Source organism: Uloborus diversus, unplaced genomic scaffold (assembly GCF_026930045.1).
Source record: "Uloborus diversus isolate 005 unplaced genomic scaffold, Udiv.v.3.1 scaffold_306, whole genome shotgun sequence".
In the NCBI taxonomy this organism is placed as follows: Eukaryota; Metazoa; Arthropoda; class Arachnida; order Araneae; family Uloboridae; genus Uloborus; species Uloborus diversus.
The window spans coordinates 57,064-81,855 of NW_026558468.1; the positions used below are offsets into that span (position 1 = coordinate 57,064).

The window sequence follows — 24,792 nt, forward strand, 5'->3', positions numbered from 1 at the left end:
AATCTGGTAAATGTGGAAATCGGTTTGTGCAAAATTCGGTTAACACTAAATATTTTGGCGTCACCGTCAAGTTCGTGTTCACAAGGTTTGACTGTACTTCAAAATTAAAAGCTATCTTAGAATATATTATACATATAAACTTAGAGAAAGTAATTACAATAAAATTCTCTTTTGGGAACTAAGTGAAAATTGAATTTTTAGTTCTATTTTCGTGCTCTCTGCTAAGAATTCATTGTAAATATGGTTAAATTCATATTTTTGCTAAAAATTATGTAAAATTATATAAAAGTTGTTGAACAATCTCGTTTTGAAATTAGCATTCTAATACAAATGCTAGAATAAATAACAAATATATTTTTAAGTATACAATTTATTTATAATAATTTTATGTGTATACAGGGTTGCCAACTGCTCCGCATTTCGCAGAGTTATTCTGCAAAAATAGTGAAACTCCGCAGCCCCCCAAAAAAGGTATTTCACTCTGAATTTCCCAGACTTACCAAAGATTTTAATAAAATTAAATTTATTTCTATTATATTTTGCTAGTTTATTAGGCATGTGAATGTGAAAATTAAACCCTTATACTCGAAGCATAACATAGTGTTTAAAAATGCATGACATAGTGTCTAAAGTTATAGGGTTAAGGTGTTATTAATTTAAAAATAATTATTCTGATACTTATGCTTAAAATGATTATCAAAGTTCAAAACCATTTTTAGATAAGGAGGTTTAATTTTTTTTATTGATTTTCATACAAAATACCAAATTGCTCCGCAAAATTTAAAAATGTTCCTTAAAATCACCTCAGATGCTCCTCAAATTATTTCTCCAAGGTTGGCAGCCCTGTGTGTAGCATTATAAAAAATATTGTAAGGTATTTAATTTTTCTTGCATGTCAGCTTTTAATAAAACTTGTTCCATCTCTGAGTTTGCTCCCAAGCTGTCACATTTTTTGTTACAGTTTTCCATTTTCTGTTCCTTTTTTTTTTTTATAGAAGATCATCAAAGAGTTGCTGTCCTATGAAATTGATCAGCAGAAAGTTATTTTGAGATTTCAAAATTGTACTTCTTCTGAAGATAATAAGTTTTACCTGCTTAAATGCATGCAGTGTACCTTAGAAAGTTCTGAAAAGGTTTTGAAAATGATTGTATTTAATATTTTTGGATTTATTACATAAATAATACAGTAGTTTCTGGAACAAGCACCACAGCGCTTTAAGAAAAAAAATCATAAATTGCTGATGCAGCAAATAAAATAAGCACGGCCCATGCATTGGTTTTATTTTTTTACGGTTTTCACTGAATGATTGTGTATGTTCTTCAATTTAAGCATATCCTAGATTTAACGATAACTTTTTCCAGTCTCTTGACAATCGTTAAATTGGGGTTATACTGTATGCATTGACAGCGACTCAGGGGGGCAATCATCCCCCCCCCCCCACTTTTTTCATCATCAAAGATCGCCGGAATGTTTTTAAGATTTTAATTTGAAAATAATTACGGGGAGATCAATCAAACAATAACATGACCAACGATAGCTTAAAATTGCAATATTTAGACTTCGGTTTCGAAAAATTCACTGGGTAGAAATTGCAAGCATGTTTCCTCTTTCTTGTAACTTCAAAGAGCCTAGTTTTGTGCTAACCTAAATTTGTGCTATTCAGATTCCAACTTCGGATTCAGATTCCAACTTCGGATTCAGATTCCAACTTCGGAGTTTTTTTTTCTAGGAAGAGAACCAGCTTCATCCTAATATCAGTAAAAAATATTTAAAAATGCGTTTTTAAGACTCCAATTACGAAACAAGTTATGAGGTTGTCCTCCGCACCTTCCTTGGAAGTAGCCAGTTTTTATGGCTTTTATCAGTTCCAAAAGATTTACCCGGATGAACCTCCAAACTCTTTCTTTCCTCATTAAGTCATTCAAAGATATCCTGAAATAGCGTTTTTAAAACAATTCAACTTTGCAAAATTTTTGGAAGAGAACCTCAAAACGTCTTCCCTCAGTTAGCCAAAGTTGTCCTAAATTTTCCTTTTTAAGACACCAGTTTTGTGATTTTTTTCGGGAAGTCACCTTCACATCCCCAAATTCAGCCCCTTAAACGCTTCTTTTAATGCTTCAGCTTGGAAACGTTTTTGAGGAAGAGCTTCCGAAGCCTCTGTCCTTTAAGTCACCCTAAGATAGCTAAAAGTAAAATGTTCAGCTTCCAAAAATTTTTTACCTCCTACATTTATAATCCCCAATCGCCACCACTGACTGCATATGTATATATATATATATATATATAAAATTTCAAATATTAAACAATTATATAAAAATAATGATGATAAAAAGGAAAATTGCAAATAGCATTAAATAGGAAAAGATAAAGTATGAATCCAGAGCTCATCAGCCGTGGAGGATTCATTAATTATGGTCAAGAGACCAAAAATTTAACTATGAACTAAAAGAGAATGTTTAAGCTCCAGTACATGCAATATAGAATAACATTGGGCAAATGCACCACTTGCTAAACAATAAACCTAAAACTAAAAGCAGGGGGTTTTGCCTTGATTTTCAATACTTTTCACTTTTATTATTATTATTATCTTGTATGTAATTAATTTTGTGCTGCTTTGCGCCTTCTAATTTGCATACTGGGGGTGTTTGCTCCGTTTCTGTTTTGTTCTTTTAATTTTTGGGTTTCGTCGATTCCACGGTGTACTTGTCCTGTTGCTATATACCGTGGATGCCTAATTATCGGAATTGATTTCCTAATTAGTCGAGGTGAAACCCCCTGCTTTTAGTTTTAGGTTTGAGCTCTTCTTTATTGTTTATAGTTTAGCAAGTGGTGCATTTGCCCAATGTTATTCTGTATTGCATGTACTGGAGCTTAAACATTCTCTTTTAGTTCATAGTTAAATTTTTGTCTTTTGACCATAATTAATGAATCCTCCACGGCTGATGAGCTCTGGATTCATACTTTATCTTTTCCTATTTAATGCTATTTGCAATTTTCCTTTTTATCATCATTATATTTATATAATTGTTTAATATTTGAAATTATGTTTGCTTATTTTATATTTACTTGGCTTTTTAGTTTTGCTGCTTTGTGCATCTATGGGCTCTTGGTGTGGTCTTTTCAATATTTTTCACTTTTATTATTATTATTATTAGTAGTATTATATATGTATATATATATATATATATATATATACACACACACAGTCGGGCCCCATTTTAACGAATCTCGCTATGTAGCGAATTTTTCTATTTTCCCAACTAAAATGAAGGCAAAAAACCTCTATTTAACAAATAATAAGCCCCAAATTAACGAATTATTTTAACACCATTCGGATAGTTAAATTCAAGTAATTGGATTTAAAAAAAAAGGTCCCTTTGCATTAATTATTGTATGTATGTTACAAGTGCTGCACATTAGAAGACAATAGAATTACCCTATGAGACGATGACTCATCACCCCAATAATGTTCTTGCCACGGTACAGCCTATAAAAGCCCTTGCTCTATTAAATCAGTGTTCCCCTACAGTTTTTTACCCAAGGGCGGCATCTCATATTAAAATGATTCTTGCGAGCCAGAACACATGCAAGACTTCAAAATATTTAAAATTCTTCTAAATAACATTTGCTATCATTACTTGATGCTTACTTTATTAATTGCATACTGTTTTTCAGAAACAGATTAAGGGTTTCCACACAAAAGTTTAAACCAAAATAAAGCACTTTAAAGGACCCCATATTATTTTTTACCAACTAGGGAGTTTTCTTGGCAGTTCATTGTAAATCATAAGAGTTTCATTATTTATGTATATTATCGGGATTTATACTTGGTTCCAAGAAATCCCAGTAGCAAATTAGCAAAAATAAAAAATACATAAAGTTTTAACAAAATGAAATGAAAAAATTAGGACTAGAGTGTAAACACATATTAAGAGCAAAAATGCTAAATTCAAGCCTAATGCAGAATTGCGAACCTTAAACAAACTATATTGGAGCCATCTGTGGTGGTTTTGGGGAGCATTGAGATTTTTCAGAGCAGTTCAATCTTGTGAAAAATCATTAAAAAATTCAAACTACTAATCTAAGCTTTGTGTTTTGATAATCACATAAAACACTAGCATAAAAAGAAGGATCAGTTTTTTTAAATAGTAAGATAAATTTTTTTAATGTGAGGACAAGTAAAAAATCACTGAGATTACAGGTCAAATTTTTCTATAGACCAGTGCGTGTCTGACGGACCATTGATTGAAAATCACTGATGTATGCAATACTGTGTAAAAATTATGCTATTTTCACAAAATTTATTGAGGTAATGAACAAACCAAGCAAAATGCTTCTAATCTTATCGTAAGTGTACCTGCAAATTAACTGAATCAAAAAAGGTTTAGAATTGCCGATTTAGAGTAACAAAATCCAATTACAGAGAGCACAAAAATTCAAAATTTTCAATAACATAAAAGTAGCTTTATCAGTTTTGTAAATGGAAAGTAATTGAAAATTTGTTCTTTTCTATCAAATTTAAGAATTGTTTTAATAATTGTTTATGTTCTTCATATGCTTTGATTTTTTGCCCCCTCTAGCTGACTGATGTTTTTATTGAAAATACTTTTCATCTTCTGCGTGGACTTGAATATCCTGAGGAATTTTCTAATTCAGGTAAGAAAAAAGCTTTTCTTTCAGAAACAAGTAAAACAAATGTTTTTAATCGTCAGGATGAGATGTTTCTAGCTCTCTTTGTTTTGTAAAATTTTCCGAAATTTAACTTTCATTACATGTTTTCACTTACTTTTAACTATTGTAACAAATTTTTAGAATATTTTTTTATTACTAGAAAGTCTTCGTCAAGGTATGACGGGTGAATATTAATTCTGCATTTGAACGAAGCCATTGCATGTTTGGTGATATTTTGATAGTTAAAATTGCAACCCTAACTCCAGTGGATTAACCTAAACTCCGGTAAAGTTCATTGTTGACCATTTTTTCGTTTCTTCATTTCCCTGAAATGACGTTAAAACAGTTAAGTTACCGGATTGAGTTCAGCCTTGTCACAATAAAGCCTTTTTCTGCATGTTAAACATTATCAAAACATTATTATCAAATTATCATGCCGTGTCTTGAGTTTCATTGTTGAAACATGCGGGTTACTCGATCGTCGGCTGTTATTTATATGAGGATGATGATGACGACCTTGTTATCTCGATAACTCAATATCTTGATTTTTTTTTACCATCCCTTTGACTTTGTGATATCAAGAGCATACGTTATTTTGCTTCATATTTTGAGTCATCCTGTATATTAACTTCATACATTTCTTTTATCTCAGGTGTTCAAGGTCAGTTTGGTATTGACGAAAAAAAGTTTTCCAAATTGTTTTCATCTGTTTGGAGGAGGTTTTTGAAATTTCAGGTAAATTTGCTTAGAAGACTGACTCAATTGTGTTCCCAATGTTGTGTTTTTTTTTTTACAGTTTGTCAATTTTTATATTTGTTTCTTAGCTCCCTCCAGTGCTCTTTCGAAAAGTTTTAATGTGCTTAGATGAAGGAGTACTTCCACATTTACAAAATCCATGTGTCATGACAGACTTTCTTACAAATGCTTACAACAAAGGCAAGTGTTCTCTTAGTGTTCCTATGTTAATGAATATATCCTTAAAATGTCATATATAATTTCTAATGCTTTTTAGCACTTACTTTTTTTTAAAGTTTTTAATTGTAATAATATTTGAAGTTAACTCCACATGTTCATGAAATTACGTATGTTAGCTGAAAATATGCTTCAGATTTTTTTTCAATAAAAATTAAATCACTTATTCATTTTGGTGCACCAGCAACAAATTAAACAGACATGATTTTCAGTATTATAACTGAGTTCAGTATTTTTTGAGAGAGCATAATATTAAATGCAGAAAAGTAGCAGGAGCATTGGAAGTTAAGTTCAACATGTCCCATTTAATTTCATGCATCCAATTAAAATAGTCTGCTATATAGATACAAAAATACATGGGAGAGCTTTCAGTTGTAGTTAAACTATACTAACTGTTGTATTATTTCACACAGCCAAGCAATATTGGTATTTTTCCTCCTGTTTGGGTCACATGTCTGATTAAAGAAACAAAAAAAATTTAATCATCCTTCATCGCAAACAGCCAGGAATAAGCTTTAAATTTCAGCAGTCGGTTTTCTTACTATGTACAATAATTTTACCCATTTTTGCCTTAGTTATGGTCACCAAAACAACTTTCAGTTAAGTCATAGTGACCAAGGGGTCCCCACTCGACCATCTCCAATTTGGATGAAATTTTATTGAGGTGTAGAGATGCTTTTGAATCTAACCTACGCAAGTTTTCAGCTTCCTAGATCCAAATCCTAAGGATCTAGGATCTTCAAAAAATGTGATCCAAAATGGCGGATCAGTTTTTTTGTGCCATATTGCCATATTTAGACTATGTTTACAGAAAATTTTATTACACTGGAAGCCTGAAATTTTAGACGCTTAAAGTATGTTTGCCCGTTAATATATTCAAGTATTTTTGTGAATTTAAGCTCGTTAGATTTTGTGTAGCATGCGCATGAACTTTTGATAATGCGCGATGGGGAAAATTTTTCCTGGATTTTTAGGTTGTCATAAAATTTGAACAAAAATTATTCCAAAGCTCATGTTTCATGATTCCATTGTAAAAATACTTGTTTTTGATGGGTTACGGTTTCAAAGCTTAAATATCTATTTTCTTAAACATATGGACATCCAAAGTGGCTATCAAAACCGTCCAAGTGAAAAATAGCCTCTTTACAAAGTGCTATAGCTCAAATTTGACACCTGACATCTTCTTTTCGTTAAAACCATTAGAAAGAACTGATTTTTTTCTTTCAAAATAAGCTTTTTTTTCAATGGTGTTCTTTCGTTTAAGGATTTTAAAAAAAATGAGCTTAAAATTCGGACTGTTGTAACAAATTGCAATGTTTAAAAGCAGGTTGCGGCAAATTTTATCACACTGGAAGCGTGAAATTTAAGGGGTTTAAAGTACTTTCGGTTGTCAACACATCCTAGTATTTTTATGAATTTGAGTTCATTAATTTTTATGTAGCTTGGATGCAAAGTCTCAAGAAAAATGCAGTGGAGAATATTTTTCCTTTATTTTAAAATGTCAAATTCTGAACAAAAATGATTCAAAAGTAAATGATTCGTATTCAAAAATGACTCGTACTTTGTAGTTCTATCATCAATACACATGTTTTTAATGGTTTATAGTTGCAGAGTGTAAATATTGATTTTCTAAAAGATATTGGCATCCAAATTGGCTGCCAAAATCGTGCACATGAAAAATAGCCTATTTTTAATGTGCTGTAGGTCTTTTTTTTTTCCAGTTTGCATCATTTTTTCGTTAGCACCATTAGAAAGAACATACTTTTCCCCCATAAAAAGTTTTTCTTTACAAAGACATTCTTTAAGATAAGCGTAAAAAATGAACTTGAAATACTATTATTCATTAGCAAGAAAATCTCATTCTTCAACAAATAAATGGTGAATGCTGTGGAAACCGACTAATAGTTATTTTTCAACTGTTATAAGTCGGGAACAGTTGAAACAGTTTCTGACTTCTGAAAAAAGTTCACTTTGCAAATAAAATATCATAGAAAACAATTTTTGTTTTTGTTCTGTCTGATGAATAAGTGTTTCCAGAAGAGGATATTTTTATGTTTCTTACTCATTTAATTCGCAAAAGAACTTTGTAGAAGACAATAAAAAACCTATTACTAATAACAGTTGTAAAATCCCTATTAATTTGTGTAAATGGCATTCACCATTCTTTATTTATTGTAGAACGAGACTTTCTTGCGAATGACAAAGAGTAATTCAAGCTCATTTTTACTTTCTTCTATATCTAATATATAGAAGAAAGTATTGGATTCGTGCAAATTTTCGAATTTCGAATTTTGACGGATTCGAACGTTTTGAGGTGTGCTGAGTCCATTTCGACTATTTTTGGAAAATGTCTGTCTGTCTGTGTGTGTGTATGTGTGTGTGTGTGTGTGTGTGTATGTATGTGTGTCACGTCTGTGTGTGACCAGTTTTTTGTGGCCGCTCTACAACAAAAACTACCGCATGAAATCGAACGAAATTTGGTACACATATGTGCCCCTATGTGAACTTGTGCCCATTAGTTTTTGGCGCGAATTCCTCCAAGGGGGGTGGAGCAATGGGACGTTTTTCGAGTTACGCGTGCTTGCTATTCCTCAGGAAGTTACTGGCGGAATCAAACAAAATTCGGTCCATATGTTGGTACTAACAGGAACAGGTGCTGATTCAATTTTGGTGTCAATAACTCAAACGGGGGTTGAGCTATAGAACGTTTTTTGTCGTCAATTGTGACTGCTGTATCTCAAGAAATAATGAACGGAATGAAAGAAAAATTTATCGGCAAGTAGCCCTTAGTGGGTATAAAAACTGATTTTATTTTTGTGTCAACAGCTAAAAAGGGGGTAGCGCAATCACCCGTTCTTTTTTTCCGTTTTGAGTGCCCTATCTCAAGAAGTAATGCTACGTTCTGGTTGAAATTTGGAATATATGTGAATCCATATGTAAACAGGCTTTGGTTCTATTTTGACGCCAATCGCTCCAAGAGGTGTTGATTTTTTTTTTTTTTTTTTTTGCGAATAAAAATATTTTTATTAATGCAACAATAAGAAAGATAAATCGCAATAGATTGTCGTCTGCGTATTTCTCGTGATTTTAATTGTATGGAAATGGTAGGAAATATTATCTCAATGATTTAAAATTTTTAACTGTTGCCATCTTATGTTTGTTAACAAATAAAATATTTGTAATTCATTCAAGCAAGGCTTTTAAAATAACTTTCAGTTTTCGCTCTTTTGCTTTGCTTTTAAAATAATTCAGACATTGGGATGGTAGTCAAGTTTTTGCATGTGTAATTTTGTTTTTGTTGGGAATATTGCTTCCTCGTCAAGCATGGGGAGGGATCAGAAAAAAAAAGAAAAATATAGAAGAAAGTTTCGTGATGGCCACAACGTACTAGTTTTACTCTTATCTGAAAGAACACCATCGTAATGAAAAACCATTTTTGTAGGAAAAAATGTTCTTTCTAATGATGCCAATGAAAATAAGATGCAAAGTGACAAATTTGACCTACAGTGCCTTAAAAATAGGCTATTTTTCATGTGAAGGATTTTGACAGCCAATTTGGATGCCAATATTTTTTAGAAAATCAGTATTGACGCTTTGCAACTGTAATCCATTAAAAACATGTACAGTAGAAGACCATTATAACGTCGACCTATATAACGCAATTCTCTATAAACCGCACTACTTTTCAGAAGTAAAAAATAGGTTTTTAAGTTAAAAAACTCCCTCTGTTTTGTCTTGCAAACATAAAAATTGCTAGGCAAATTAAATTTTAAAACAGTTTTTCATTTTTCCATCTTAATTCATAGTTTTAAAATAAAAATTAGTGTTCACAGTAAAAAGAAAATATCAGATGGCTCTTGAAAATGCAGCTGTTATGCAAGCAAACCATGAAGCTAGCAGAAGTGCAGGATAATTCACTCTTCTTCTGACTATGGAACATATTTATTTCTGAATGACTAATCGTAATATTAGTGCTTTAATACTCATTGCAGATAAAACTCATTCTGAAGTGCTAATATATAGATGTATTCTGAATATTAGTTTCAAAATTTGTGAAATGATCTATATAATGCAAAAACCTGTATAACGCAAAAGCTCTGGTCCCAAGGTGTGTTATAACGGTCTTCTACTGTGTATTGACAATATAATTACAAAGTACAAGCTTTGAATCATTTTTGTTCAGACTTTAGGGCACTCTAAAATCCAGGAGAAAGTTTCTCCACTGCGTTTTTCTTGCGACTTTGCATGTGTACTACATGAAAGTTAATGAACTCCAATTCATAAAAATACAAGGACGTGTTGTCAACCGTAAATACTTTAAACCCCTAACATTTCAGGCTTCCAGTGTGATAAAATTTGCCGCAACCTGCTCTTAAACATTGCAATTCGTTACGACAGTCCAAATTTTAAGCTAATTTTTTCATCCTTAAATGAAAGAACACCATCAAAGAAAAAATCTGTTCTTTCTAATGGTTTTAACGAAAAGAAGATGTAAGGTGACAAACTTGAGCTCTAGTGCTTTGAAAATAGGCTATTTTTCACTAGAAGGGTTTTGATAGCCACTTTGAATCACAATATCTTTTAGAAAATAGATATTTAAGCTCTGCAACCGTAGCCCATTAAAAACAAGTATTTTTGTATTGGAATCATGAAACATGAGAGTTTGAATAATTTTTGTTCTGATTTTATGACTACCTAAAATCCAGTAAAAATTTTCCCATTGCGCTTTTTCACAAGTTCACGCGCATGCTACACAAAATCTAACGAACTCAAATTCACAAAAATACTTGAACATATTAACGGCAAAACTTACTTTAAGCACCTAAAATTTCAGGCTTCCAGTGTAATAAAATTTTCTGTAAACGTAGTCTAAATATGGCAATTTGGCACAAAAAGCTGATCCGCTATTTTGGATCACATTTTTCGGAGATCCTACAGACCCCGAAGAGTTCTTATTTTTCCTAATTTTTAGAGCTCTCTCCTTATTTTCCTACTTTTTCCTTTTTTTCCCTACTTTTTCTTTCTTTAGTATAGCACTTCCAATTGTGCATTGATTCTTATTTTTACAATGAATCACAGATGATTTTCTGCATGTTTCAATTTTGAAAAGCAAAAAGAAACAAGCGGATCTTGAGCTTTTCATTGACTGACTACAGTAATTTCTGGAAGGAACGCCACAGCGTTTGCGTGTTTATAAGTTAAATTTTCATAAGTGACTTTTTTTTGCTGTTGCGGCGTTTATGATTGACTTTTCTTTTCCCGACTTCAGTCCTACTGTTTTAACAAAAAAATAAAGAAATAGGTACTGGCACATTTGATGCAACTATATATTATTTACCCGTCAGTCGAAAGCTTTAGTGAAAGTAAACGGCTCACTGTTCAAACAGTGCGGGAAAAGACGAATTTCCTATTCGCCGATATTTTGTATAGTTGAAATAGAGCTCTATTTAAACATAAAGGCAATGTAAAGCCTTAAAAAGAACGTAAGAAAGCAAAAGACAAAAAACCTGTACTCTGTACATATTTTATTGATGTTAGTACAAAATAAAAGCGACAGAGAACTGAAATTCACAAAAACGGACCACTTCAAAAACAGTCACGGAAACTAACTTTTGTCATGCATTTATATGATTATTGTTAATTCTAAATCGCAAACATGATTATAAAATTTATAAAATTTCATTTTCTTTCCTTGCAAAAAGTGTATTTGCCAAAAAAAAAAACCTACATGAGCAAAACGTTCCCGTTTTGGGAGAAAAATCGAAATTCAGTTTAAATGGCGAGATTCCGTTTTAATTTTTTCACATTTTTAAGAGTTGGGGATAGAGCCACAAGCAAATATGTACTGTATTTTTTAAATTTTTAATGGGTATTTTTTCTCTGATATTTCATCAATATCGAGGAGTTGCTTACCATTTTTATGTGCTGCGTTTATGGCAATGCTGCATTTCTGAAAATTTAAACTCTTTTCGATAGACTTTTACTCTTTTCGGGGTGCGGCAGTTATACCGATGCGGCGTATCTACCGTAAGTTATTGTACTCAGAACGCCTGATCGAAGGGAGGGGGAAGATATATATGCAGGCATTTGATGCCAGGTGCTCCCCCCTCACTCTCAATTTCGTGAACAATTTCCGAACGAATATTTTTGTTGTATGGTGAGGATTAAGAGAAACTACATACTTTCCCTTTTATGCACAAAGAAAAATTAGTAATTAATATTTTTCTTTGATGAAACTGTTATGTTTACCGTCCGTAGATTTTTCTTTTTTTTCCAGGACAAAAATTTTGGAACAAGAAGGAGGTAAAAAAATCCTCAAACCAAAAAAAAAAAAACAATGTTCATTTTTATTGCTTGATTAAAATTAAAACTGTCCCGTCATTTTTATTTTTCCCCCAGGGGTGGCTAGCGAAGAATGTATACTGAATGCGAATTTTATCTGAAAACAACAAAAACCGCACAAACTTGTATAGTTAAGCATTAATTTTCCAAATCCAGCGAGGAGAGAAATTGACCCTACTGACCCCCCATAAATGACTTTCCTGAAACAAAAATTTATGTTCAATGCTAAAAATACATAACATAATACAAACCCTTTAACCCTTTAGTTTACTTGTTTCGTTATTTATTTAGTTTAATTATTTTATTATGAATTTTATGTTCCATATTTAAGAACAAATATATTTTAGTTCTGCATCTTCAGTCGTTCTCGTTTTTCTTTTTTTTTTTTCAAATTCAAACACCTGCCCCTGTGTATGCGAAAATGCATGTCAGCTGCTGATTATTTTTAACGAAAACTAATTTAATATTTGCTTTGCTTTTTGTATCATAGTTTATGACAACAAGAGCTGAAAGTGTTAGTATTTTCAAATGATAAATGGATTCTCTCAAAGGAATGTTTTCCTTTTCGACAAAACAAATCTTTAACAAAAATAGTTTTATTGCACTAAAAATATGAGTTTTATTATTATTATTGTTTTTTTTTTTTTTTTTTGTGATCGCTACATTACATTTTATTCTTTCACACTTAAAACTTTTATTTCTGTATTGTTGAAAGATGTTACTTTTTTCGGATTTTATTTTCATATTTTTGTAATTAATATCTTTGTTTCCGCCAGTTTATTTTTCATGCTGATGATTGTCAGCTTGTTTCTTTCGTTTTGTTTTTGCGACTCGATCTTTCATTATTAACTCCCTTTAATACTTTAAAAGTAATGTTAGTTTATTTTTGGGACAGTTTTAAATCAAAAATACTGTTAATTTATTTTACATTAGAAATAAAATTTACGCTAAATTTGTTTCCTCTTGACGTGCATGTAGTCCTATCTCTTCCTATTTTTTCCTACTTTTTTAAGTGATTTTTTCCTACTTTTCCTATTTTTTTAATTTTTGATTCCTTATTTCCTACTTTTTTCCTCCAAAAAACCACTTCGGGGTCTGGATCCTAGATCCTTAGGATTTGGATCTAGGAAGCTGAAAATTTGCATAGGTTAGTTTTAAAAGCATCTCTGCACCTCTATAAAATTTCATTGAAATCGGAAATGGTCGAGTGGGGACCATGTGAAAAATTAGATCAGTTGATGTGGAATGACTCAGTAGGGTGCATCTTATAATGCGCGCTTTGAAAATTTTTTGAATTTCTTATAGGGCACCCCTTTAATTGCTTCCTTTTGATGAAAAAATACCCACTTAAAAGTTTCATAGAATTTGAACAAAATTTAGAGGTTGCTACCAGCGATTAAAATTACATTCATTGTGAAAAAATAGAGTAAAAATATATTCCGAATTTTCTATTGCAATATTTGACATCAACATGAATTTGGGTTGGTTAAGGTAGAAATATAACCCAAATACTTATTTCCTATGCATGCAAAAAAAAAAAATAACAAGCATTTCATGGTTGCTATTTTGTAATAATGTCAAACAAAAATCATGCAAGAGTTACACTATGCCATTCATATCATTGGTTTACAATTTCAGTCTTTTACATTCACCAATATTGTAATTTTTCCCCCCTTGTTTTTAGTAATGTGAAATATACAAGCCTTTTTCTGATTGCTACTCGTCATCCAAACTATTTGATGATATCTCTTCGAAAAACTTGATGAAAAGACCATTATGGTGAAAAATCTGAATGTTAGTAATGAAATCCTCTATTTTTTTTCCTTTGGTTTAGCAGTGCTCGTGCTCAACTATCAGTGACCTGGGTCCCAGGGACCCATTAATGAAATAGATTTGGGTCCTTTGGTGGAAAAAATGAGTCCCTTAAATTTTAAACAGAAAATTTTAGTGTGTAAATGAATAATACAGAAATATTTATACTTGGGGGGGGGGAGAAGGCATGAAATAAAATAAATTGGTTAATTTTGCCCTAATTTTTTGTGATTTTATCATTGTAAAATTATTTTCAAATAATACACTTGCAAGACATAGTTATGTGAGAAACTATTTGGTCAGTTACAATGAGATTAACTCAAAATTTACTTTAAAAATGGGTTTTACCATAAAATATAAAACAAGTGCCTCTGATTGATCAAGCAAAAAGCACTCCCTTAACCTTTGTTTTCCTGGAAATTTTCTTAGTGAAAAAAGCGAGCAGCCCCCCCTCCCAATTATCATTGGCAATTACATAATAATAATAAATCGCAAGCGAATGAACCCAACGCAAAAATCGCGATCGCAAAAACGAAACATTTTCTCATATGAGTGTGAAAATTGCTCATCTGCAATCTTAAATCAGTATATTTGACTTTATTTTGACTCGTTCAAAATATCTGTTTTGGTTTTTGTTCTATTTTTAAAATCGCGATCGATTAATACCCGACTTTTGCAAGTCCAAATAAAAATAACCCATCAGAAAGAGATGAATTATTAGAAAAAGAACAAGGTTAAAGTTCTTTTGTATAAAATTCAAGTATTCATAAGCAATTTAACAAGAAAAATGTGAAGTTCAGAACTCTTTGTGTTTAGCGCGATCTGGAAAATGTTCGCCATTTTTTTTCTCCCCTCTTTTTATTGGGGATGCAAAATAATGATTTTCAAAAGTAATTCTGGTCACATGAATGCCAAATTGCAATATTTTTACTGTACAATTGTCTTGTATTAATCCTGAAGATTGCATTGAAAACCTCTCTTATTTTTAGTCTTCATTTCTGTTTTTACGAATTTCCTCAAGATAAAAGTTGAGGGAGAGCTTATTCTTAGAATACAGTACAATGGGCTATTTATGAACTTGCTCCCTGAGCTCTGCCCAGGAGGTCACTGTAAGCTCCAGTCTTATCACTAAAATTCCATTGACTGGTCCACAATTGGGGTGTGTTTGAATAGCTGATAAACAGATAGGGTCATTTTAGTCCCTTTCTGTTGATTCGCCTGGTCATTTTGAAGCTTAAAAGCATTTACAAAATAGATCTTTAGCATTTTCTCCCATTTTTTTTCTGGTTCTTATCTTTTGGGTTATCTTGGTCCCTGGGACCCGAATTTCGCGGAAGTTGCGTCCCTTTCCCGCGAATTTGCGTAAAAAACCCGCTATAGCGCGTAAACGCGAACCCTGGTTTAGTTCTACAACATCTGCTGTTCAGTGTTTCATTGGAGGAGTTGTTCTTTTAGGTTTCTTTAAGAAAGACACCAATTTGGAGTTTGTCTCTTCAGAAATGACATGCAGATCAAATAGAATTACTTGAAGCAACAGTTTACTTCTTGTAAATGATAATGCTTTTCAACAACAAAAGACCAAATCTAGATGAACTTTATTGCAAATTCTTGTCCTTCAGAATCAGTCAAAGTACATTCAATTACAAAAGAAGCTAAAAAAAATACTACAGTTAATTCAGATTCCTCGTGATTTTCTTTCTTTCAAAATTTCTTCTTTTCACTCAAGTTCTGATGCCTTTTTAAGTACAGATTTATTTGTTACCGATTTCGCCTTCTCCTCCTAAGCTTGTTTTCTTTCAGTTAGAAATAATTTCTCGCCTGGAAGTGAAATCTTGCGTAAAGTATCATCAGCAAGAGCGAGGTCAAGCAAATATCTAATGATGGATTCCAATAGTTTTGTTTTTGATTATTGAAATATAACTCTTAATTTTCTTTTTGAGTTCTTAACTAACAACTTGTATTTCCTTGAGCTGCTAACCAACAGTTAGTTAAGAGGTTGAGTGTTGATTGTAGCTACAGTTAATTAACATGATTTAATAAAATATGAAATAATTTCAAAATCAGTAAGAATCTAATTTATTACTAATTAAAATTAATGACAAAAAGATAACATAAATAAATATTATAATAATCGATGAAAAAAAATATATTTCGAATTTTGCAGCAATGGTAGCAACCTCTAAATTTTATTCAATTTTTATGATATGTGAATTTTTTTTCATCCAAAGGAACAAAATGAGGGGGTGCCTCATGAAAAAATAACATCTTCAAAAATAAGACGCACCCTAATAACTCAATTATGTGCCAAACTGGAAAATAATCGACATCTTCAGAGGCAGAGTCCACTTAGCTATGCTGAAGATGAGGGTTTCTTGTACAATGATGTTGAATATGCTTCACTGAATTGCGATCTGGATCCAGCCCCATCATTTTATGAACAAGTTTTATTTAAACCTAATTTATGCTTGTACAACAAGAGCACTCGACACCCGGAGTATCTTAGACAGCTTGCTTTGGAGGTTATCAAATCCCATGTGATGCATTGCAGACATATACTGACGGAAGCAAAGGAGATGGCGCTTTCTTGGGTAATGGTGTTTTTATCAGGGAATGAAATGGCATTAAGATCTGTATTAAAAAAACCCTGATCATTGCTCTCTCTTCAAGGCCGAGCTTTTAGCTATTGAGGAGGCTTTGAACTATTGCATCACAGAGAATGTCTGTAGAGATGTTTGGATTTTGAGCGATAGCCAAAGCTGTATTCAGCATCTGTCTGAATGGTGGAAACTTGGTGACAAAATGACTTTGATTATAATCCAACACCTTAAATACGTGAGTAAACATCTTAAAATTACTTTTGAGTGGGTACCGTCATGTGGATGTATACGGAAATGAAGGTACTGACGGACTGGCAAGTGAGTGGAGCGGAGTGGTTTCTCCTTATAAAGGGTGCTTTTCTTCTTCAGAAATTGCAACCCGAGTCAAGCAAAACATCTGCTCCGCTTGGAGACGAGACCCTACACCTGAAGGGTACAAAGCAACCCGCCCCGGTGCCGCTTTACTTAGGGCAAACAGCAGAGAAGATCAAATGGTACTAGCCCGGCTACGAAGCGGACACACTCGAACTCGAAGACATGCGGCTGATCTCAAAGTTTTTCCTCAATGTCCCAAATGCAATATGCGTCAAGCCACTCCTGCCCATATCTTTTCCTGCATCGGTTGTGAAGGGGGTCTGCTCTACTCCAACCCTATTGCTGTTTTGGAGGGTTTGAAAGTACACGAGTTCATGGACTTGGTCTGATGTTTGTCTGCAAAGTGGGATAAGCAACAATAACAACACACATTTTTGTAAAACTATCACTTATGAGCATTTCTTTTAAAAATATCAATTTTATTCACATGTTTTTGGTTTGTAACACGCACAGTTTTCTGTTTAACCTTACCAAACTTTCAGAAAACTTGACAAGAGCAAAAGAATAATTATACTAAAATTTGAAAGAAAAATTTTGTAAATTTGATGAAATATTTACATTTAAAGAAATTATTTTCTCTTTGTGCTTGTGCACAGGATAGCAATTTATAACTTTTAAAGTTTCTTTCTCATAAGATGGATTTGACAGTTTTTAACTAGTGAAAAGGAACTCGGGAACTAAGGAAAACAGCATGAAAGATTAGTCGCTAACAGATGCAGTCATTTATTAATTCCATTTCAGAATAGTTGGGTAATTTAGTGGATTAAAAAGATGCGCTTTTGTTACTTATGAATATTTACAAAACTAGAAATGACAGAAATAAATTTTCCCCCTAACACCTTCAACTGTATATTTGATCTTTTTAAAAATGTATCTAGTCTCCTAAAGGGGAAATTAAATGTGCATTATATTTTTTTTATAATTTTTATAATGCTATGGATGATAATTTCTAATATTTGCCTATTCTAAGGGTAAGTTCTAAATTAAAAATATGTTTGGCTTATAGATTACGAATTCTGTTAAATTATTTTATGAAAACTCCTTTTCATGATTAGAGATACAAATTAATTTGCTTTTTAATGCAAGTTATTGCTTCATAAATAATCTATATAAACATTTTTTAGACTTTCTTTATAGAACTCTTGTTACTTTGAAATGTAGCTTCAGTACAAAAATCTTAATTTTTTTCCCCAATTTTCTAAACTTTGATCTATGAGCATCAGAAATGAGAAATGTGTCATTCAGCATATCTTTTCATTTGCAACAGGTCAGTTTTTAATTTCATCGCTTCAAAACTTTATTTAAAGAAAAGAAAAGTCCTCTGATCATTTTCAAATATTTTTTGCTTCATCAAGAGAAGATATTTGTTCTCAGAATGTTAGTTTTATTTCTTGCATAACGTTTTAAAGTACAGTCCCACAAAAACTTTGTTCAAACACACACATACATACATGGGTGTACACTAGTACTCAAAATGTAGCCATAAAACTATTAAGTTCAATTTAACTCCAAAGCTGAAAATTTTGGTGAATTTAATTCTTTCCTTTTTTTTTTCTTAGCAAGCGAAGCTGCTTCATTGCAGGTATCTCAAATAGGTTGTGCCCCTTAAGTGTCTATAGAGTTGAACCAACAGTTAAAGCTTGACCGCAGAAAGATAGTGGATGACCTTGAAGCGGAAATGTCATTGTTATCATTTGTAATAGATTGGTTGTCATTATTTTACAACAAATAGGATCAGCGAGAACGCACCTCTTACTACTCAGCGCTTTCTAGCTAATTCTACCTGTTACAAATGATAGAACTGATGTTTCCGCTTCAAAGTCAAGCTTTAGTAGAACTCAATTTGGCTTTTGTGTACATTAGCATTATTTTTATCATAATATTTAAGAGTAAATTCTTAACTGATTTTGTTAAACTTATAAAACATTTTGTCATGAACTATTTAAACCTTGAAATACACCGCCAGCTCTGTCATTTCCAGCCGAGGACTGCAGTTTCCTGCTTATTAGCACTCATTAGCCCGGCATAGGAAAGTGACTGAGCTGGAGATGGAAAACCTCTTAAGGAAGCCAAGAGTGCAAAACAAACTGGTACCTAACATAGAATTAGCAGACCAGACGAGTGACCAAAGCAATGGTTCAGTTCAACTCGAAGATTGAACACGAGGCATGGTATATTCAGTAAATTACCGCCCATTAGCCAGGGCTAAAGCAGAAATACGTGAAATACACCGCCAGCTCAGTCGTTTCCAAACGACTGAGCTGGAGGACTGCAACCAGTCATCGGCTGGAAATGACTGATCTGGCAGTGTATTTCACGTATTTCTGCTTTAGCCCTGGCTAATGAGCGGTAATTTACTGAATATTTAAACCTTCTTCCTTTTTATTGTCTATCCCGTTATCATTTTTGCTTTCAACCCTGTTGGATTTTTTGATGAAAGTTATGTTCTGTTGTTCCTAAAAATGAATTTTCTTTTTCAGGTGGTATAACTAGTCTATTATCCTTGAATGGATTATTTTTACTTATGCAAAAGTATAATGTGTAAGTACAATTTTGCCTTTTCAAATATTTGCTCCATAGCTCTGTTCATTATGCCAATATGGGGTTAATGTTAAATATTGCATGGCTGAAGATTATGAAAAAACTCATTTCCACATTTTCGTGCTTAAATTCCTTCATGAAAAATGTTTGTACTTTTACTTGTAGAGTGATATTATTATTAAGATTTTAGAAATCCATCTTGACAAAAATGTATAGCATTTAATTCATTGATAAATGTTTTGTTGTTTAAAAAATAGAATCATTTGTATTAAACTCTCAATTAAAAGTGGTTTCTTTCTTCTTTTTTTTTTTTCAATTTTGCCTGTACACAGTTGAAGCGTGCAACAAGTACTTGAGTATCAAATATTCAAGTTTTTTAATTTTGTGAGTACCTGGCAGCCAGGTTATTGTTTCATCTTTTTTTTTTTTTTTTTTTTTTTTTGTAAAAAGTCCCGGAAAACATTTGACAAATTGAAAGGCCGCTGATTTTTTGTATGTTTAATGCATATTATTATTGCTATGAAATAATATATATACTAGCTGATCTGATAGACCTTGTTCTGCCGCATAAATTTTTTCTCGGATTCAAAAAATAAATTGGATAATTTACAGCTTCGACAGCAACTGTCGATAATCGCAAACTGTATCGACTGATTTTGTATGACACCAAGTCGCCAGGTTGTATCTCGAAGTTTATAAATTGCCAACCTTCACATGTTTTGCTGCCAAATATGGCTCTTTCTGCCAGTCACGAATGATGCATGTATTGTGTGCATACATTGCGGTCAATGAGAACATTTTCTCAAATCAACAAAGGTACTGAAATTAGCAAGCAGTTTTATCCATTCAAAATTTTCATTCGTCAATGTCTCACAATGGGTCCGAGAATTTGACAGCAAATGGATCTAGCATTTGGACATTCATGTTTTAGCTGGACCTTTTCAACATTATGATACAGTGATGAAGATTTCAAGTAAACTTTAATCTCATCAGCGATTTCTGAATGCAGAATGACGGAAATGTCTGTCTGAAATCACTTGATAGTAACAGAGTGCCTCGTTACCTTTTGATGTACACTGCATCTGGGTTATTTTGAATATTCAGTGGCAGCTTAAATGCTGAATGAGCTATTCTGCATCCATCCAGTAAAGTTCTTGGAATACCAAATGATGCAACCCATAATACGATGTCATCATTAGATCATATTTCAGCAAGCATTGGCAAAATGAGAAATGTTTCGCTAGTTTCACATGGTGCAATCCCCCTCCCCGGAAAAAAATGCACCTTTACCCACCGAAACTGCCAGAGGTATAATCAGAATGTCACTATCCAGATTTTCTTTCTTTTTTTTTTTTTCTTTTTTTTCTTTTTTTTTTCAAAATTTGGAATCAAAAAATACCTATAACCCCAAAGTTTCACCCTTCCATTCATTAATCGTGAATTTCCCAATTATCAAAATACCCCTGCAAAAGAATCAAAGAGCGAAATTGAAAATCATTGCAAAAGCCTTGCATAAATTATTCTAACATTTTATTTGTTAACAAATAGCAGATGGCAACAAATAAAAATTGTAAATCTTTGAGAGTTTTTTGATGTTTTGCCAAAGCGTCGCGTCATTTTGACACTTGATAGCCAAAAAAATTCTAGATAGAGACTGAGACGCACTAATTACCTATTGGTATGATATATATACATTACAACCTTTTCTCATACTTGCCAAATACACATAAAAAAATTCGTAAAAAATATTTCATAAAAAATTTATGACATGACAGTTTTATGTATAAGATTTTTTGACCTTTTTTTTTTTGTATTTCTTTTATTTGGTGTCTAAAATACCTATATTCCCAAAATTTACCCCTCCAACCCCCCCCCCTTTCCATTTTTTAATTGCAAATCTCCCAATTATCAAGTTATTTCTGCAAAAGAATCAAAGAGCAAAACTGAAAATCATTGGAAAAAACCCTTAGCTTAAATTAGTTTCAAACATGTTATTTGTTGCAAATAGAAAATGGCAATAAATAAAATTTTAAATCATGGAGAGTTTCCAAAGCGCCATCTAGTGGGACGATGTTCGGATATTTTGCTGCCACATCGCGGAAAAAATTCTAAAAAGGGACTTTCTAATTACCTAGCTATATGAAATATACTTTATGTCCTATTTTCATACCTAACAAATACACATGAAAAATTTCATGAAAATCGGTTAAGCTGTTTCAGAGGAGTTCAATAACTAACACTGGGACAGGAGATTTTTATATATTTGATATATGTATATATATGTGGAAAGAAACAAATTAAAGGAAAAGCATACTTAAAAAGGAGAAAAGAATAAAGTTGGGACATTTTTAAAAAGGCCAAAAAACAAAGAGAAGGCTGATTTGAGCTGGATCTCTTCAGCATTGGAAATCTCAAAGTAACAAATACCAGATCCAAATAGCAACATTAAATGGATAATTAGGCTAAATGAGTTAAAAACTCCAAAGCATGCATGATACTCTTGAAAGGAAAAAAGGGGGGGGGGAGAATTGAATCTAACCATGTCCAGTGCGTTTTAATCCACTATGCATTGTGTAATATTCAATAAAAGGAAAACACCTAAGTGAGTGGGGGATTTCATCTGCTTTGCTGCATCCAAAAAAATAGGTGTAGCAGAGCTTCCAACAGACCGCTCCGCTCCACTTCACTACCAAAAAAGAGCCCTTACTTGTAAAGTTCCTAGCGTAATGGTAATCCATCTTGTCTCAGCAACAGTCCCAATCATCCTCAAATAGGCATAAATAAAACCATAAAGAGTGATCCAAATAAAACTAATTAAAATTTGGAGCAGAGTTTGGAGAACAACTAATTCTTTTTCAAAGGCAGAAAAGGTGGAAATTCTGCAAATTCTCAAGCTTGTGGAACAATGATGCCAGTAAAAACTTTAGTTTGGCACAGAAGTCCTTTGATGCCCACAAATTCACATTGGGTAGTTTTTGTCCCGTTATGGAGGCAAAACCACCCATAAAGGTGGTTGAGAAACACATTAATTCCCTAATATGGGGGTGAAAAGAAACTTACATATACACTTGGCCTGTGGATCATATGGAATTGGCAAACGTTCAGTTAAGATGAATTTACCTGAATGAGGGGAAAAGTAAAAATTTGATTCTCATCCCACTTGAATATGACTCTGCTTAATTTAGAGACTAATATACATCTGCAAAAGCTGGCATCCATGAAAACTAATAGATGCATCCTTTATTTTTCTTATTTTTTTCTGCGACAGTCAAATATTATCAGGGTGGCGACAGATCAGGGAGATCAGGGAAAAGTCAGGGAACTTGATCACTCATGGAAAAATCAGGGAAATATCAGGGAATTTCGAAAAAATAACAAAAATTCAGGGAAAATTTATCAAATGAAGGGGAAAAAAAATTCTTTGCAAAATGCAGTACTTTGACTCCCTACGAATTTTCCGCCAATTATTTGTTTTAAAAAGGTAAAATTAATGTGGTGTGATTATACAGTGCCACATATTTGTGCATATTTCTTCATCAAGGTCCAAGTATTCAATCTTAGGATGAGCTTCCCAAGATTGCTTCTGTGTCTGTAAAGTTGTTGATTTTACATTGCTTGAATTTTCCTTCCACCCATTCCATGCTACATAAAATAAACAACCCTACTGGCAAAGAGGAAGCCATCATTAATGACTTTGCTCCATTGCCTTTACTCATTGTCTTGAAGTAATTAGCATACTGTTATCAGAATTTCAAGAAAGAATCTTTGTTTTTTAAATTAATGCTGAAAAAATCTTAAAAGTTTCACTTGGCTTTTTTAATTTAATTGCTAAAATTGAATTTTGACTTAAAATTAATTTTTTATTTATTTTTCGCCATGGTATTATTCGTTCCTACTTCAGATTACACGAAGTGGTTTTATTTTAGACTTTAAAACTTTTATTTTAAAACCATAATGGTATACATTTTAAATTTAATTTTTTTTTTCTTTTTGCATTTTAATGGTGTTTGTTACTAAAGTAATCTAAGATTTTTTTTCGACAACTAATAACATCATTTGAAATCGAGTTGTGTACATAAGTAAATATTTTAATTATTTTTAATAGTTAAAATGCTGCATTCGTTCATTAAAACTTAAGTTCTTGATTACAGAATAGCTGAATATGACTTCTTGTTGAAAGATTTCAATTTGTTTTACATAAATATGTCTATTCTGCCGTGTGCAGGTAAAAAGCAGTAACTGCACATTTTTCTTTTCTTTGCATTTTTGTCATCTAGTGTACGTTATCTTTATTTTAAATACCCCCTTATTTGGTTTCTGCTGAAAAAGACGCACGAAAAAATTGTCTAATTCCAACATTTTCCTATTGTTAGTACTGAATTCACCACACATTTCTTCAAATATCTTGAAAACTAATTTCTTCAGATACACTTTACATTCTGCACACTGCAGTATTATTTATGTAAGTAAAACTACATTACTTCTATACTTTAATTATCACTTGTTATTCTTGCAACAACAATTATACTGCTTGAAAATTCAGTTCAAGATTATCTCCATTTAAATATTTCAGTTTTATGACGATTAGATATCTTTAAGAGTGATTTCAATAATTTCTTAGAATTCTTTTGTTAACTGGTTCCTGGAAGTATTTGTTTTAGATTTCCTACAATATTTCTCTGTCGATTATTTAATATACAAATATAATTTAATATAAAAAAAGGAGCATCTTTTCAAAATATATGTTTTAATTAACAGCTTAAACAGTTTTAAACACTGCATTTAATTTAATATGCAATGTTTTTCAGGTAGGGCAAAGAAAGGAAACCATTATCATTGGTAACATAAATCAGGGAAATTTGGTGAACTTAATCAGGGGAAATTCAGGGAACTTTTTCTTCCAGTTTCTGTCGCCACCCTGATTATTTTGCAGGATAGATATTATTTGTTTAGTAGAAGATCAACGTTTCTACAGGTATATATTCTAGATTTTCCGAGAGAATTTTTAGCATTGAGTAGATAGAGAAGAAAATTGGTTGCGAATGGCTGTGGTTGCTGATAGAAGTTTCACTGTACTACTAAACATATAAAGCTTAGTTCTCAGGGACGTAATAGAGAATATTACTTACAAATTATGCTATAAGACACTAGGCAGTATCAGTATGAAATGAGCAACAGGAAACTTACCAAAACTAATCCTGTATAGTGAGAAATTGCATACCTTCATAACATGAACAATTAATGCTTTATGCATCTGAGTTTTAACATATAAATTTTTAAAAGCTGCTCTATTTTAAATGTTATTTAAATGTACTTCAAAATATTTTGCTTGTTTCAGTAAAATAATTCTGTTTTTTGTAGGGAATATCCAGATTTTTACAAAAAATTGTATGCTTTATTCAGTGAAAAAATTGTAAATGGAAAACTAAGTGCAAGGTTTTTTTACTTGTCAAATCTGTTTTTATCATCTACGTAAGTATA

At 32.2% G+C, this 24,792-nt stretch overlaps 1 protein-coding gene across 3 annotated transcripts in view; it reads left to right on the forward strand.

Annotated features, from left to right (window-relative positions):
• LOC129233277 (nucleolar complex protein 4 homolog) overlaps window positions 1-24,792 on the forward strand; it is an 86,844-nt gene that overhangs the window by 35,752 nt on the left and 26,300 nt on the right. For 2 of the 3 annotated variants that reach the window (XM_054867327.1, XM_054867329.1), the window contains exons 5-10: window positions 996-1,133; window positions 4,582-4,657; window positions 5,325-5,407; window positions 5,497-5,608; window positions 19,251-19,311; window positions 24,673-24,783. In XM_054867327.1, the coding sequence (XP_054723302.1) occupies window positions 996-1,133; window positions 4,582-4,657; window positions 5,325-5,407; window positions 5,497-5,608; window positions 19,251-19,311; window positions 24,673-24,783 (581 nt within the window). The remainder of the gene's footprint in view (window positions 1-995; window positions 1,134-4,581; window positions 4,658-5,324; window positions 5,408-5,496; window positions 5,609-19,250; window positions 19,312-24,672; window positions 24,784-24,792) is intronic. The other variant, XM_054867328.1, reaches the window with a different exon arrangement.